Source organism: Chroicocephalus ridibundus, chromosome 11 (genome assembly GCF_963924245.1).
Source record: "Chroicocephalus ridibundus chromosome 11, bChrRid1.1, whole genome shotgun sequence".
NCBI lineage: Eukaryota > Metazoa > Chordata > Aves > Charadriiformes > Laridae > Chroicocephalus > Chroicocephalus ridibundus.
In genome coordinates, this window is record NC_086294.1 from 9,191,791 (window position 1) to 9,209,015 (window position 17,225).

Genomic DNA, 17,225 nt, shown 5'->3' on the forward strand with positions numbered 1-17,225 from the left:
TTATTTAAATTCAGAACTTTCCAGTCGCCTGTTCCCTAATAGGATTAGGCTTAATCAGAAATTTATTAGTGAACAGTTTAATCCAGTATCTTTTTGTGTAAGCAGCATTTCACCTTCTTGGAAACCTAATATAGCTCTTGTGGGGCAGTTAAAAACACAGTCACTTTCTTGACATTCCATGGTGGCGCACGTGGTTGTTGATGTGCACAGATATTCCCTGAATTTGCATGGGCAATAAGAAGGTCAGGCAGTAGGCAAAGCAACCATACTTCAAAATGAGGATAATCGCTTCAAGGGCGCGTCTGTCAGCTCCTGTGACTCACTAAAATACAGTGAACAATCTGTGGTGCAATCTATGGCTATTCCTGAAACCGTCTGAACAGAAGAGACAAAATAGAGTCCTAACTTTTGAAGAGGGTAAATGCCATTAAGGATGGTGAAAGGAAAAGGTTTTAGGAAAGCAACTTTGGCTTTTGCAGGTTGTGAAGCACCATAAGTAGGGTACCAGGAAAACTATGCCTTGCTTTTGGAAAGCAGAATGGCCTCCACTGTGCACGCCTACATCTCTCCGGGCATCCTGGTGGGCCAGATGGCTTTGTGAGGTGGATTTAGGGGAGACTGAGTTCAGACGTTATGGCTAAACCAGACCCGTTTACTAAGGAGAGGTCAGCCCTGACCATTTCTAAAGCCCCAAAACAGGGTCCAAAGTGCCAGCTGTGCTGCCCTGTTCACTGCCTTGCTAGTGACCTCTTACTTCCCGCATAGCCCCGGGTGTCCCTGAGGTGCCCCAGGCAGCAGCCGCTGCCCTTTCCCGGTGTGCCGCTCTGTCCTTTCTAGACAGCGTATGCTTGTGGCCCTGCTCAGCAGTAACAGGAGTTGCCGTGGGTCACACGTAACCCAGCCTTTCCGCAGGTGGACGGGAGGATGAGGAGGGAAGGCAGGGCTTCTGTCTGCCACTAGGCAACTCACTGGTCTTGGTTGCCTCGGTTTTTCTCCCCACAGAAGAGGGGTTACAGATACAAGCTTGCCTTTCTCCATAAAGCTATTGTGAGGATTAATTAAATGCAGTTAAAATACCGACTGTTTTTGCTGTGATAGGCAATTGTATAGAGCGGTGAGATGGCCTACTTTCTAGCTGCTTTTGTCTGCAGTTAGTAGCTCTCCAAACAAGAATAAAATCCTATGCAAATGTCTCTCTCTTTTAATGTCACGGAAATAGGGAAACACGCAAAGATGATATGGAATTTGGCACGGAATACATTCCTTGCTTCAATGTGTAATTTCATTTGATACGCATATCTGCTTTAACGGAAGGCAGAATGAATATATTTGGGATGGAAATTAGAAGATGGTTTCTGTCAGAGAAGTGATGCTGCAGGCGGGACCACCCTGGCTCCAGGAAACACAGGCGCCTGCGCGCACCTAGAGCACGGTGTAGGGCCCTCCATCCAGGCTCGGACGCAATCTGCGCACGCGGGCGCTTGTGTGATCCCCTGTGGCTCAGTGGGCACTGGCGTTGCTCCACAATACCATTTGGTTCCCTCCCTTTCAAAATGAACCCGAGGACACTGGTTCTGAGTCTCCCAATGGCAGTGGCTGGAGGAAAACAAATAATACATGCAAAGCGTTTAACCCACTAATTTGCCAAAGTTAACCCTTTAACTGGCTTCAGTGGGAAGGGACTCTCTGTCCCTCCTGAGCCCAGCAGTTTATTCAAACACTGAAAACTAAATATCTTCTAGGAAGAAGCAACACAAGTAGGTAGTTTGGGGGATTCATTTAAAAAGGCAAGCCAAGGCAAACCAGGAATTTCCACTGCAATTTTTGGTTTGTTCACAGAAAGATGATGCTGCTTCGATATTTTTTTAGAGGTTTTCAGCATGCAGGCTAGATGCAGCTTTTTATTAGATGTCAGAGGTACATTTGATTCCAGAACCTCCCACTTAAGTGTAATTTAAATCTTGCAAACATCCTACACATGTACCTTATGCAACATAAAGTGAAAATAACATTTTAGAACTGAATCATCGCTCAATAAAGCTGACAGAAAAGGTAGAAAAGGGAGTGATTAGCTCCTCAGGTATTCAGTGCCATGCCACAGAAGGAGGATTTCTGGTACTAACAGGCAGCAAAATAACTTTTAGATCACTCTGGGTTTTCTCTGATAGTGGTGTGCCAGTTTAGGACATCTGTATGGGAGAAGTGAAAGTGGTCCCCTTAAATCTGTTTGTATTTGATACTAAGTCAGTTCCGGTTGTTTGCATCTAAAAGGGGACTTTGGTCCAAAATGAGGCAGATTTGGGAAGAGGGAAAGACTTTGTTTGTGTTTTTGAGGCACAGTGCTGGGCAATATGAAGTTTATTTCTGTCTCCAGCTGTGACACACAGCTGATTTGTGACTTAGAAAAGGCCAAACTTTCAAAGTTACTGGGTAATTTTGAAAATCTGGACCTCTGTCTCTCTACCGCAGTTTATTTCTGAGGGAAGCAAATGTTGCGCTATCTCACATCATTCATATCAGAACTACATTTTTAAAATTTCCTTTAGAAATAAAGGAATTTTAAAAAAAATTTTGGAACTCTCATCATTGTAAATACAAATATGTCCTCCTTTTCTTTTAAAATAATTCCTTGCTACAGGTAACTAGCTGCAAAGATGCACAGCGTTTTCACTGAAGGATTTGATGACATCATTGAAATAGTCTGATGAATGATTGCATTTCCCAGTCAGTTTTCCCTAATGTTTATCTGATAGGCTTAAACTCACTGGCATGATTTTACATACGCTTCGTAAGGTGCTGTGCTGTAAAGGGAGATGGAGATAACTATTTCTAGAACCACTTCTGTTTTCTCACAGGAAACTTGTGAATCTCTCTTGAATTTAACCTTGGAAGAGGTGAGGAAGAATTACGAGGTTGAAAAACCACAGAGGAAATTTTTTGGCCTTATCCCAACATCTTTCTCAGCCTCTGAGGCCCCCAGTCCCGAATTCGGACTGGTGATTGACGGACGGACGCTGAACATCATCTTCCAGGGGGGTCTGGAGGAGAAGTTCCTGGCGCTGACGAAGCACTGCCGCTCGGTGCTGTGCTGCCGTTCCACCCCTCTCCAGAAGAGCATGGTGGTCAAGCTCGTCCGGAGGCAGCTTAAAGTGATGACCCTGTCGATAGGTACTTCCATTCTGAATCTCATGGGAGAAATGGGAAGCAGGTTCTTTCTTTATGAGTTATAGGAACGTATGGAATATATTTTATGAGCTATTTCTTGTACCTCAGATAGATACAGCGGGAAAATAGTATTGAATAGTCTTTCTTGATCAAAAGCGATATGAAAGTCCTCCTTCAGCTTTCACTAAGCAAATCTGGCCCCCATTTAAACAAGATGAAGGCACTCCAAATTCAGAATCTCCCAGCAGTCCCTTTCATGCACACCAGTGCAAACGTGTGTACGCATTCCCTCCAGAATGCCCTCGCTTTTGGGCATGGAAAGCCATCAATAGTAGTCACTGTTTTGTCTTTTCATAAAGCCCTTTTGCTGTCAGATTTTCCCAGCTGGTAAAAACACAGTTATCCCCAGAGTGGTATTAAGCGCTGACTCATTTGCTATCTACCTCCAAATAATGTGAAACGCTTTGAGTTTCCTGCTCCACTTTTGGTAAGTGATCCCACTAAAATCCTTGCAGGATTGATTTTTGTGACTTAAAGCTAAAAAATACACCTCTGTGGACAAACCAGAAGAGTCTGATGTATTTTAAAATTTCTTGCTTTGCCTTGGAGTTCAAAATATAAGTTTTCAGCCTTCTGCTTCATTTGTTTTGCTTCACCAGCCAACCTTATTCACAATCTCCACACTCCAGGCAGCAACCATGGCTGTTCTTTCCATGGAAATTTGGTTATGTATTTAACATGTTGCTGCAAGTTGAAATGAGCAGAATAACTCCTGAAATTGGTTTGATACATTGTCAACTGCAGTAAAATTTATGATGTACTTTGGAGAATTCAGTGAGTAGGGTGCTGCAAAGCATGTTGCTGAGCATATGGAGTTCACCAAGCAGAAACATACAAAGTGATGCAGATATAGATGGTAATGGGGTGTCCAGGCCACCACCCAGCAGGTCCCAATGTCGTGCTTAGCCCTGGTGGATCTAGGTCTGCTGGGAAGAAGGATGTTCCAACCAAGATCAGAGCCTAGAGGTCATGATTGCTTGATGCTGAGTATCTGTTACGCTAATTAAGATGTATTGTAGTACACAGTAGGCTTTGTTTATCAGCATAGCTGGGGTTTTTTTCTTGTTTTGATAGAGGCATTTTGTATTAAGTACCCTTTCTTGCACCTTTATTGTTCTCTCTTGTCTTCCTATTCTAGGTGATGGTGCAAATGATGTAAGTATGATTCAAGCAGCTGATGTTGGAATTGGAATATCTGGCCAAGAAGGCATGCAGGTATCCCTTCACTTTATTTCCTTTCCTCTTTTGTTACGTGGTCTCTTGCTGCTTAATAAGTTTCATAGCAGCCGTATACTCTTGAGTGTCAAACTTAAAATGCAAGTTGGCATCATTACTGTCATAAATTAATATGCAGTTCATAATTATGGGTCCAGCCAAAAAAGAGCATTTGGAGCCAACAATTAGCATGCATGGACAAATGTGTGTTTGCTCATAAGCCTGGAAAATCAGCAGATGCCTGTCCAGTGTTAGGTTAGCATCTGGTTTCTGAATCATCTCTGCTATAGTATTTCCAGGTTTTGTTGATTCTCTTTCAGTGTTTTCTGCCCCAAATTCTTTCCCACATAACTCCCTTCCTTATCCTCCTAAGATGGAAAGATCTGCAGAGATAGAAATTTCCAACTATTTTCTCAAGGTGTTGTTGTTTTGTTTTCTACAATATTCAATAGTAGGAAATAATTTCAGTGTCCGTGTTCATATTTCATCATATTGGGTGGGAAAAAGATATTTGTAAATTAACTTCTATTCTTTTTACCAAAGGCTGTGATGGCTAGTGACTTTGCAATATCCCGATTTAAGCATCTCAAAAAACTGCTTCTTGTCCACGGACATTGGTGTTATGCTCGCCTGGCAAAGATGGTGATTTACTTTTTCTACAAAAATGTGGTAAGATTATTAAAATTCTGGAAGTTTTCATCCTAGCAAGGGTTAAGTCCAGGGCTCGGAGGGCGTTTGTTTTGGGGGTTTTTTTTGCAGGTTATACTCTCTTACTTTGAATGAAGCTACCGTTCCTGTTTCTTTACTTTGCAAGTTTATGGTATGCTACCTCCTTCTTAGAAATGTGCCACATAAAGCGTTGAGAAAAATATGGATTCTAGATGTATTTTGAAAGCACATTATTCCTGAGGGAAAAAGGACTCGAGGCTTAGTAACTTTTATATGGTAGTTCAAGAAACTTTATTAATAATACCCATGAGCCTCAAAATAAAATTTGCATAAGGAAGAGCGGATTATTAGTGCTAGAATATAGAAGATGACTCCACACTAAGAATTGGTTGCCTGTGAAACCTCGGAATTTTTGCATTTAGTTTGATAGGAACCACTTGCAAATAATGATGCAGTCATATCTGGCATTTTTATTAAAAATTTAATGTATATGCAAATGAGCTGTGCATTGAAGAATAATGTAAAGTGGAAAAACCTGATAGTAATACAGTTTCTACAAGACTGTGCAAACAAGTCCATTTGACATGAAATACACTCTGAGCATGAAAGAGTATTTACTTAGAATTCAAAGTATCTGTTGGAGGATTTTTTTTAATAATTTTGAATAAGGATTACTTCTTATAAGTGTTAAAATTTATAGTGGAAATGGAAACTTTTTTTTTCTTGATTGGGCATCCTTTTTGAGTTCAAAGGATATTTCTTTGCAGCGTGAAACAGCTCTCCAGACTGGGATGCTGCTGTCCTATTATCTCCCCAGTGCCATTAGGGAACAGGAGGCCTTTGACTCTGCATGGACAACCAGTTTGTAAAAGGATTTTAAAATCTGGTGCTCAGAGATGTGAACAGTTTACTTAATTATTCTCTGATATTTTCTCTAAAGAAATCTAATGGCTTTTAAAAAGCTGTATCACCGTGGATTGGTGTGAAGTAGTTCCTTTAAGATACACTGCTTTATGGAATAAAGTGCAGAGCTGTCTACTGACGGTACCTTTAACCAAAATTATGTGTTCTTGGGAGACTCTGTTAATAACCAATGTACTACACAAACCTCATAGGTGGAAGGAACGAAGAGACACGTAGACCGTGTATGCATTGCAAACTAAAGGGCCCAGAGCAGCTGTAATAGTAGGGAACAGAGGACATAAAGGGGTGGCCACAGGAAAAGTGCAGCTTCACGACTCCCACAACCCAAAGAGAAACGAAATCACATCAGCACGACAGATGTGCTTCTGTGCATGTGGGGACCCACAGTTCAGCTTCTAACAGAATATCACGTTTGTATTTTCTTCTCCACAGAGCTACGTCAATCTGCTCTTCTGGTACCAGTTCTTCTGTGGGTTCTCAGGCAGCACAATGATAGACTACTGGCAGATGATTTTTTTCAATCTCTTCTTCACCTCAGTGCCCCCTCTTGTCTTTGGAGTCCTGGATAAAGATGTTTCTGCAGAAACACTTTTAGGTTTGCCGGAGTTGTACAAAAATGGACAAAATTCAGAGGTATGTCTTGGTTGCTGAAATAACTGCTCAATAAGCCGAAGGACCACAGGCTTTTTGGTTTTGTGAGGGGGGAGGGAAGACAAATTTAGACTTACTTGGCATGAAATGATCCATTTATGGTTTCTAGTTTACTGATGTCCGCTAAGAGAAGGTATGATTGTAGCTGTCAGAAGAACTGGTAAGGAACGTATGATTGAAGTTGCTTCCTGGAAGCGAGGCTGGGTTACTTGGTCAGAGTTAGAAGATGTAAATGGGAAGGTTTATTCTGCCATTAAATATATGGAGCAATCCAGTTTGGTACCAGCATGCCGCACTGTACTAAGTAAGGTGATGTGCTAGTGAATCAGCCCTGTGTTTGGTCTTTCTGATCTGAAGAAGAGATGATGGAGCAAGTGTGCACGCGCGTGTGTGTGTGTCTGTACGTATGTATGTATGTGCACACCATATATATAGAAAATTTCTCAGTGAAGGCATAGGGAGAAATAAATAAAATAGGATGAGAAATGTGACAAATGAGGGTAAAGTAGCTTAGCTGGTCCCTGCTCGGATTTGAACAGTCTCAACCTACTGAAGAAGAAAAGCTTGTTAAAAAGATTACAGCAAAAAGTGACAAGAAAATGCAAACCCTTAAATCAATAAACAGACCGACATTTTTTCTACTCTCAGGTTCAGAAATACACCTTTTAATACACAAAGGATTTTGTCACGGTACGGTGCCTAGGCTATTCCAGAGATGAACTTTCATTTGTTTACTTCTTTTACTTTGAATAGTCAGTATTCATAACCCTCAGAAAATATGCTATGTTTTTACCTCAATCTGCCTGTCCTGTTTAGAGAACCAGTCTGATCTCTGTATGTTTGCGAGGAGTGCACAGGTACAGACATACATACCTGGTTTTGCATATACATACAGTGCAGTAGCACTTATTCCCAAATTGCCTTAACAATTTTAATAGGAAATTATGAAAATATTAAGGAGCAAAAATTGAAGTGACCTTAGTTTTAAATCACAAAATTGCAGGGTACTTAAGAATTCTTCTCTCTCCTTCTTTTTCTCCTAATACATGCTTTTTTTATCCTGGACCGTGATTTTTAGCACTGATGGTCACTGGTCATTCATATCATGTTTAATGATGTTTTGAGAAACCTACGCAAGGGAGTGCAGAATCTGAGGATTCTCTCTGAAGGATTTTCCATCCCTTTTCTTAGAAGCTCTTGGACCTTACATATGTGCAAAATGCATGTTATTTACCATTTTGAAGACGTCATTGTTGTTGCTTTGGCAATTTTTGACCAATTCTATAGGTTTAGGAAGAGCTGTATTTGAAAAAGAATTCAAGGAATGGGGTTGGGGGGGTGGGGGTGGGGATGGGGTATTCATGACATTGAGCATTTAAGACCCTTAGTTTACTACCTAGTCTTCCTAAGGTCTTTCTTTAGTTAATACAGAGAAAATGCCTGTTCAGAGATGGTGTAAATCAGCTGCTCAAGAGGCATTTACTCATGAAGGGAGACCAGTTAGCTATAATCAATAGTCTGAATGGAACAAAAACTGACAGCAATTATGTCTGCAGATCAGACTAGGGATGTGTGTCCCATCATAATGACTGTTATCTATAAACTCCTGCAGATATACAACCTGTCAACTTTTATTATTACAATGTTGGATGCCTTCTATCAGAGCCTCATTTGCTTCTTTGTCCCCTATTTGGTAAGTACCGGCGTCATTAATATTCTCGTTCTTCCATCCTTCTTAAAAAAATAGAAAAATTCACTTCCGAATAGTCAGGTTCCTCACAGCCTATCTGCCTGTTTTCTAGACGTACAAGGACTCTGACACAGATGTGTTTTCCTTTGGAAACCCCATCAATACCATCTCCCTCCTGACCATTCTCTTGCACCAGGCTCTAGAAATGAATACGTGGGTATGTGTTTGACCTGTCCTGTTCACGTGACTATTTTTCTTTTCTGAACATAGCATACTGTGTAGACCTGGCATTGTCTTTCAGAGTCATTTACCTGAATTCTGGGTCACAAAAAGTAAGTAACAGACGCACTGAGATTTCACGATGTGCCAGAATTGATTATTTGCCTCAGGATAAGATCTTCACGTGCACAGTGACAGAATTTGCTTCTACTGTGCCTTTGGACAGGACAGTACACAATTGGTACATCATTATATGAGGACATGTTTCTTAAAGAACTGTATTCCCTGTCACTGTTGTTTTGTAAGTTAATTCCTAGGTATTTCTCCTGCTGCACTTTTCAGTAACAGGGACCTGTTGGATACGTTCTTTCTAATCCCTCTTTCTATCCTCCTGTCTTACATTCAGAGTCAGTCTCACCAGCATCACTGTCTTTTCCTGCAATTCTGCTTACAGACTCTGTTCCACTTGGTAACGATGATGGGCAGCGTGGTGTTTTACTTCGTCTTCTCTCTGATCTACAACGCCGCCTGCGTGATCTGCAACCCTCCCACCAGCCCCTACTGGATTATGGAGAAACAGCTTTCAGACCCCACCTTCTACTTACTGTGCCTTGTTACCCCAGTCATCGCACTCTTGCCAAGGTTTGGATGATGCACTTTTTTCCTCTCAATTTTCGTTTTGTGGATGTGTAGGCATTTAAGTGAAATAACAATAATGTTGTATATAGAAACGAGAGATGTCGGGCACATGTGTTGCACAGGGATTGGTGATCAGTGTGGAAGTCACATGCCCGGGTTCGACTTTCCAGTTCACGAACCATTCATTTATTCAGTTACGTAGCCCTAGATAAGTCACTATATATCTACTGCTTTTGTTCTCCCATCAGGAAAACCTTCCTTTCTGGGGTGCTTCAAAGTTTACCAGTACAAATCTGCTACATAGTTGTTCACTATTACAAACAAAATGTTGTTGAGCTGATCAAGACTAGAAAGCAAGTCTTTGAAATATTCCTATATGCTTTGAGAGTTACAAAATGTATTCTATTTCTTTAGTATGTTACGCAATGCATTACCAAGCCAAATTTAAGAACCTGTTTCTATTCTATATTCTATTCCATATCAAATAATTTTCTGCATCCAGAATCTTAGTTTTCCCCTGTGCAAAGATCAGGTATGTCCAAGATAGCTTTAGCTGAGGCTGAATGATATTTGCAGAGGGATAATTTTTCTGATAGGTTGCTGAAAAAATCTGGTTCGAAAAACGTAATGATTCTGTTCCCATATATGTATATGGTAACCTTACTACTTTTGATGCTTCATACCTTAATCATTCCTTACGTAGATATGCTTTGTCCGAGTTGCACCACTTACTTAAAATTTTTCTTCCTGCTTGGACAATGAAAAAAAATTGGTTTGACAATTCAGTTCAGACAACTGAAGGTAGCCTCGCAACTGAAGGTAGCCTCGCAAGCGCAGGCCCTGGTTCTCATGGGGGACTTCAATCACCCCGATATCTGCTGGGAAGACCACACAGCCAGGCATGCACAGTCCAGGAGGCTCCTCCAGTGCATTGATGACAACTTTTTGACACAGGTGGTACAGGAGCCAACAAGGAGAGGAGCACTCCTGGACCTGGTACTGACAAACACAGAGGGATTGGTGGAGGACATTAAGGTTGGGGGCACCCTAGGTTGTAGTGATCATGAAATGATTGAGTTCAGGATCATGGGTACTATCCACAAAACAACAACAAGAAGTAAAATTACAACCTTGGATTTCAGGAGGGCTAACTTCGACCTCTTTAAGAAACTGCTTGGAGAGATCCCGTGGGCTAGGGCTCTGGAAGGCAAAGGGGCTCAAGAAAGCTGGTTGATATTCAAAGACCACTTCCTCCAAGCTCAGGATCGGTGCATCCCTAAGAGAAAGAAATCGGCCAAGGGACGCAGGAGACCTGCATGGTTGAGCAGGGAGCTTCAGAAAAAGCTCAAGTGGAAGAAGGAAGTTTATAATAAGTGGAAGGAGGGACTGACCCCTTGGGAGGATTACAAGAATGCCACCAGAGCGTGCAGGGATGAAACAAGGAAAGCCAAGGCCGCCTTGGAATTAGACCTGGCTAGGGACATCAAGCAAAACAAAAAGAGCTTCTACAAGTATATTGGAAGCAAAAGGAAGACCAGGGAAGTTGTAGGCCCACTGCTGAATGAGGCAGGAGTCATGGTGACGGAGGATGTGGAGAAGGCAGAGTTACTGAATGCCTTCTTTGCTTCGGTCTTTTCTGCTCGGCCCAGCCCTCAGGAGTCCCAGGCATTGAATAAAGTAACAGGGAAAGAAGACGACTTCCCTTGGGTTGAGGAGGAGCGAGTGAGGGACCAATTAGATCATCTAGATATTCACAAGTCCATGGGCCCTGATGGGATGCACCCGAGAGTGCTGAGGGAGCTGGCGGAAGTCATTGCTGGGCCGCTCTCCATCATCTTTGAAAAGTCCTGGAGAACAGGCGAGGTGCCTGCGGACTGGAGGAAAGCCAATGTCACTCCAGTCTTCAAGAAAGGCAAGAAGGAGGAGCCGGGGAACTACAGGCCGGTCAGCCTCACCTCCATCCCTGGAAAGATGATGGAACAGCTCGTTCTGGGTGTCATCTCAAGGCGCGTGGAGGAAAGGAAAGCTATCAGAAGTACTCAGCATGGATTCACCAGGGGGAAATCATGTCTGACTAACCTGATAGCCTTCTACGATGGCATGACTAGATGGATAGATGAGGGGAGGGCGGTAGATGTGGTCTACCTTGACTTAAGCAAGGCGTTTGACACGGTCTCCCACAGCATCCTCATAGGGAAGCTTAGGAAGTGTGGGTTAGATGAATGGACAGTGGGGTGGATAGAAAACTGGTTGAAAGATAGAGCTCAGAGGGTTGTGATTAGGGGCACAGAGTCTAGTTGGAGACCAGTGACGAGCGGTGTTCCCCAGGGGTCAGTACTGGGTCCAGTCCTGTTCAACATATTCATCAATGACCTGGATGAGGGGATAGAGTGCACCCTCAGCAAGTTTGCTGATGACACCAAGCTGGGTGGGGTGGCTGACACACCGGAAGGCTGTGCCGCCATACAGAGAGACCTGGACAGGTTGGAGATCTGGGCAGAGAGAAACCTTATGAAGTTCAACAAGGGCAAGTGTAGGGTGCTGCACCTGGGGAGGAACAACCCCATGCACCAGTACAGGTTGGGTGCTGACCTGCTGGAGAGCAGCTCTGTGGAAAGAGACCTGGGAGTCCTGGTGGACAACAGGATGACCATGAGTCAGCAATGTGCCCTTGTGGCCAAGAAGGCCAATGGCATCCTGGGGTGCATCAAGAGGAGCGTGGCCAGCAGGTCAAGGGAGGTCATCCTCCCCCTCTACTCTGCCTTGGTGAGACCGCACCTGGAGTACTGTGTCCAGTTCTGGGCTCCCCGGTTCAAGAGGGACAGGGAACTGCTGGAAAGGGTGCAGCGGAGGGCTACGAGGATGATTAGGGGACTGGAACACCTCTCTTATGAGGAAAGGCTGAGGGATTTGGGTCTCTTCAGTCTGGAAAAAAGACGTCTGAGGGGTGACCTTATCAACGCTTATAAATACTTAAAGGGTGGGTGTCAGGACGATGGGGCGAGGCTCTTTTCAGTGGTGCCCGGGGACAGGACAAGAGGCAATGGGCACAAACTGGAACATAGGAAGTTCCACCTAAACATGAGGAGGAACTTCTTTACCCTGAGGGTGGCAGAGCACTGGAACAGGCTGCCCAGAGAGGTGGTGGAGTCTCCATCTCTGGAGACATTCAAAACCCACCTGGACGTGTTCCTGTGTAACCTGCTCTAGGTGACCCTGCTCTGGCAGGGGGGTTGGACTAGATGATCTCCAGAGGTCCCTTCCAACCCTATGATTCTATGATTCTATGATTCTATGATTCTATGACTTCGTTGCTGCTCTCCTCATCCTAATTGTCAAGCAGTGGTGCAGCACACCAATATTGAAAGAATCAGGAAAATATTTTTAGCATCTGGTTTTGTAAGTTCTTTAAGGCATTAGAATCTGAGACCTAACTTTGTCTAAGACTAAATATTTTTCTTCAAATTATTATTATTATTTCCCCATTTGAGTTGAGATTCCCTTGTGATTTCATGTTACATTATATAACTTCAGGTCAGGATAAAGAACACATAGTTCACTAAGGTCTCATGTCTTCTAGGCAGGGCATCCTTTTCCAGTCTGTTTTGGTCCTGTGTGATTTTCGTTTTCCTATCAGTCCTCATTCACAGTGTCATTTTTGACCCTGAGCTTTCTATGAGCTACATCAAACACGTGATTAGAGAGCTCGTATCTCCAGCTTGGGCATTCAGCAAGGTTAAACGTGTTGCTGCCTCAGCAGGATACTGAGCTTAAAGATTTGTATCTTGATATCTTCAGAGTTGGAGAACTGCTGTTTCTTCATGTAGGTACCCCAGATTATTTTCGACAGAGTCCTCAGTTCACAGAATATCCAGCCCCTAGTTTCTGCTACAACTTAGCTGTGTCAGCATATCACAGCAGTGGTGAAACCACCCTTTGTTAAAATGTACTTAATTTTAAGTTTCAGTTGGCTCATCTCACCATGCTGCCTGCTCCCTATCTCCTTCAGAAACCAGTAGGAGCCTTGAGATTCTGGTCTCTTTGTAAGAAGCTTTGTTAAAATCCTTGTTCTCTTTAGTTCTTCCTCTTGCTACTGCCACCTGTGCTAGGTGACATTCCTGAGACGCTGGGGCGCTCTGCGGGGCTCGCCTGTGCCCTGCCTGCCCCCAGGCTTTCCCCGGCCCACCCTCTGCCAGTGCATCGTCTCTGCAGCTGCATCTCAAAACTGCCTCTGAACATTTTTTTGGGACACAAACTGCACAGCGTTAGGTACTAAAACCCTTGAGTCTAAGAAGAAAGGGATCTGAATTTCATGTTCATTCATTGGCAAGGGAAGGGGATTTCAACATACAAACCAGATGTATTTCTCCAGCCATGGAAGACAGAGTGGTCTGCCAGGAAGCCCTGCAGAGGCCCCACAGGTATTTGAGTCTCACACCCTGCAGGGCTGTGGGAAGGGCAGGAGCAAGTGAAAGCAGCACATGGGATGTGAGACACAGTTTTCCTTCCCTTCTCTGTCCTCCTTCCTGGTCAGAAGGTCCTCCTCCTTCCTCCACGCACAACTTGCACAGAAGATGCAGAGGACAACTTGAGAGGACAGACAGAGGACAATATGATCCGCACCAGATCTGCAGAGACGGACCTGGGCCCTCTGTAGTTGTGCCCTTAGCTGCCCAACTGTAACTGGCAACTGCACGGTTCCCAGTGCTATGGGGTTGATCAGCCCGAGCACAGGCACACCAAATACATGTCTACCCGCTCCTACTTGTGCAGATAGGCCTGAGTAATCCATCACCTTAAAAGCCCTTTCTTTACTCAGTCTAGTTTGTTGGGCTTTTTAATCTTGTTATTTATGCATACGTTTAGCAGCAGGATGTGAAGACGACAGCTTTATTAATGCAATTTCAAAGAGTCCCCACGTTTGTTTTAAAATGTGTATTGAGGCCATGTACGTAAAGGTCAAATCCTATTAGAAAGATGCTTTGAAAGAGACTTTGGTTTTCAGAAAAAACTGGCATGACATGGACAGAGGGCTTGTGCCCCCTCGCTGCATGCAGTCTATAGTTACATAAGTTCATTGTCGGGCAAAGGGCAGGTAGGACAATTATATTTTTTTTACTGGTTCCTGAGCAAATCCACAAGTTGAGGTTTTTTGATTTCTGTGTTTATGTTATCTACCAAATTAAGATCCCTTCTTTAGCCTTTTTTAGCAGTATAACCGCAATCTCAATCTCCTCAAATGCTGCATCTCTTGGTGAGGTTCTGTGTATCTTTCTTGTACTGTTCAGCAATCAAATGGTTCTATTATCATTTATTTAGTATTTATGTACATGTAGTTGACTCTATACAGGTCAAGATGTGTATAGTTACATGTTGTATTAATATTCAGGAGTCCACTTTCATCTACCAGGTACAAGGTGTCTACCAGATGCCTGTAGAGCAATGGAAAATTAGCAACTGGATTTGTGTTATGTGATGCCTATTATGGAAGGAACCCACTCGTAAGACAATCCATTCTCTTCTTCTTTCATCAGGTTTGTTATTTTTGCTCTACGAGGAACCTTTGGAGCATCTCTGATTCTGAAAGCACAGCAACTAGATAAGCTTCCTAAAGGACAACAGGATCTGGAAATCCAGAAATTGAGATCAAGAAAGCAAACTACTTCTGGTGCATCACCTGTATCTAATGATGACCTAGAGCAAAACATCAGCCACTTATGCGTGTCACCATTTTTACATCCAGCAGCAGCAGCTGTGTCTCATGGGGACGCAGAAAGTCAGGGACTTTCTGCCTCTGAAGTGAATCCTTTCAGGAAACAAACACCCGAAGACGGCTACTATTTCTTTAATAGGTGGGCAGAGGAGGAATCTACTGCTACAGACTCTTCAGCAGGACCTTTCTCTGGCCACTACCCCCTTGTACCCAGCAGGGTAACAACTCATGGGCAGGACGGTGGCAAACTGACTGAAGGTAATGCTCACAGTTTTAACCATGGAAGCCATCGGCGATCTGTGAGTGCAGTGACACTCTGAAGAAACATTTAGAAATGGGACCCACAGCCCGCTGGAGCTGTGGAGAAGGCTACCATAGGGATAATAAAAAGTCTATTTATACCTAACCGTGATGCTTACTACAAAAGGAGAGAGAGGCACGTGGAGTTACAAACCTGCTGGAGCACTGCAGTAACATCTCCAACGCACAACTTTCCCTAAGTGCATATATAGTTTGGGTTTGTCGTTGCATGACTTCTTGATCTTCCTGGTTTTGTCTCGTTTGAGGAATGTTATATGAGCATCACACAGTTGCTGAGAAACGTACAATTACTTCCTTTCAACAAGAAATATTTTTATTTCACAGTAATAGTGATGTTTCAATGTTATTATGCTATTGAGGTAATAGAAAGAGGAGCCGTTCTATATGAAGCCAAGTCTTAGAGTAACACATCACACTCTGGTTTTTACTATCAAAGTCTTAAAAAGACCTTACTAACTTGAAAATCACAGTTCTGCCTGGAAAAAAAACGTTACCTCCTGGTACTAAGGGTATTTGCAGAATAACAGCATTGGAAAGAAAACAGAGAATATTCTGGTTTCTAATATATGGACTTTATACATATTACACCGTCAGGTCTATAGTCTGTTTTCCCTGAATGGTAAGCTCAGTATTTTTATGCAGGCTGCGGTTTGACCTGATACTGTTAAGAAAAGGACAAATGAGTTTATGAAGTAGAAGGATGCAAATACTGGACTATGAGAACTGACAGGATAACTCAGGGATAGGTGGAGTCTACGTCTTCATACCTACAAAAGCAGACAGATATAGCAAGTCATATTCAAGGATTTATGTTCTAGAATTCTGAAGTTGTTCCTGCTTTTTCATCTAGAAATTCTGTTTCTTCCTTCCATTCCGTATATTATTATATAATATTGTTGCATTCAATCAAGTATAAATCATGCTCCTCCCCACAGGTGGTTACATTTAATAGTTGATGGAGATCTCATTAACAGAGATTTTGACAAGCAATATATGAAGGTCACTAATCACATTGCAGTAATTACATGGTATAGAATGGCCAAAATATGCATCATACATTCATACTTTTCAGTATCTCGGGGCAACAAGATGCAGGAAAAAAAAAAAAACAACATAAAATGTCACCATCATCACTATTGCAATGCAATGAAAGTTGACTTTGGTATTTCTTATAGAAATGTTGACTAATAAGACCATTTCCCAAGTTTTTCTTCACAATGTGGGGTGAAATCTTAGCTACGTTTTAAATTCAAGCCATCTGAACTTTTGTGTATCTACCACTGGTTCTGATTTAAGTAGGTTTTTAGCCTTTTTTATACATGCTATATTAATTTAGTTATTTACTGCTTGTCACAGTGTGTGATCTGTTTAATAACGTATTTAGCAAATACTAATTTAACTTATGTGTGTTATAATAATTACTGTCACTAGAGTATTCAAGATGTTACTTTAAAGCAACTCGGGCAAAATCGAATAGCGTATCTGCTACTGGGGTTTCTGGTAGCCAGAGCAAGAGCACATATAGAACTGTAATTGTTAAAGTATTAATTGTCAGCTGTAAAACAATTCAGAAGGAGATTTTTTTTGTATGATGTACAAAAGGAAGGGAATTAGGCATAGCTGAGATTATTGTTAATGGAGTGTGAGATTGCTCAAATGTTTGCTCACTAGCTGGGAACGGACCTTGGGTGACAAGATCAAGTCTTTGAGATTCACAGCTATTTTTTTACATTAAATGGCCTGTTTCCTTTGAACTTAAAGAAGATGCAATTTCTTTTTCATTTTATTACAAAATGTGAAGTGTTTTTATAGTAATAAATGCAATATGGTCATGAGTTGGTGTGTTGTTGAGAGGATAAAAATGGAGGCAGAGGATTGGTTTTCCTGTTGTCATCTGCGAGTGGCAAACTCATGTTTTCAGAGGCCACCCCTCTGTCTAGTAGGCCACGCTTATCATAA

The 17,225-nt window shown here is 42.5% G+C and overlaps 1 protein-coding gene across 1 annotated transcript in view; it reads left to right on the forward strand.

The window, feature by feature from the left end:
- Nucleotides 1–16,967, forward strand: part of ATP10B (ATPase phospholipid transporting 10B (putative)) — a 57,312-nt gene extending 40,345 nt beyond the window's left edge. Inside the window, exons 15-22 of the mRNA XM_063348993.1 lie at nucleotides 2,856–3,168; nucleotides 4,364–4,440; nucleotides 4,984–5,109; nucleotides 6,466–6,666; nucleotides 8,297–8,377; nucleotides 8,487–8,591; nucleotides 9,048–9,235; nucleotides 14,767–16,967. Coding sequence (XP_063205063.1) covers nucleotides 2,856–3,168; nucleotides 4,364–4,440; nucleotides 4,984–5,109; nucleotides 6,466–6,666; nucleotides 8,297–8,377; nucleotides 8,487–8,591; nucleotides 9,048–9,235; nucleotides 14,767–15,265 — 1,590 coding nt within the window. The 3' untranslated portion in view covers nucleotides 15,266–16,967. The remainder of the gene's footprint in view (nucleotides 1–2,855; nucleotides 3,169–4,363; nucleotides 4,441–4,983; nucleotides 5,110–6,465; nucleotides 6,667–8,296; nucleotides 8,378–8,486; nucleotides 8,592–9,047; nucleotides 9,236–14,766) is intronic.
- Nucleotides 16,968–17,225: the final 258 nt, after the last annotated feature.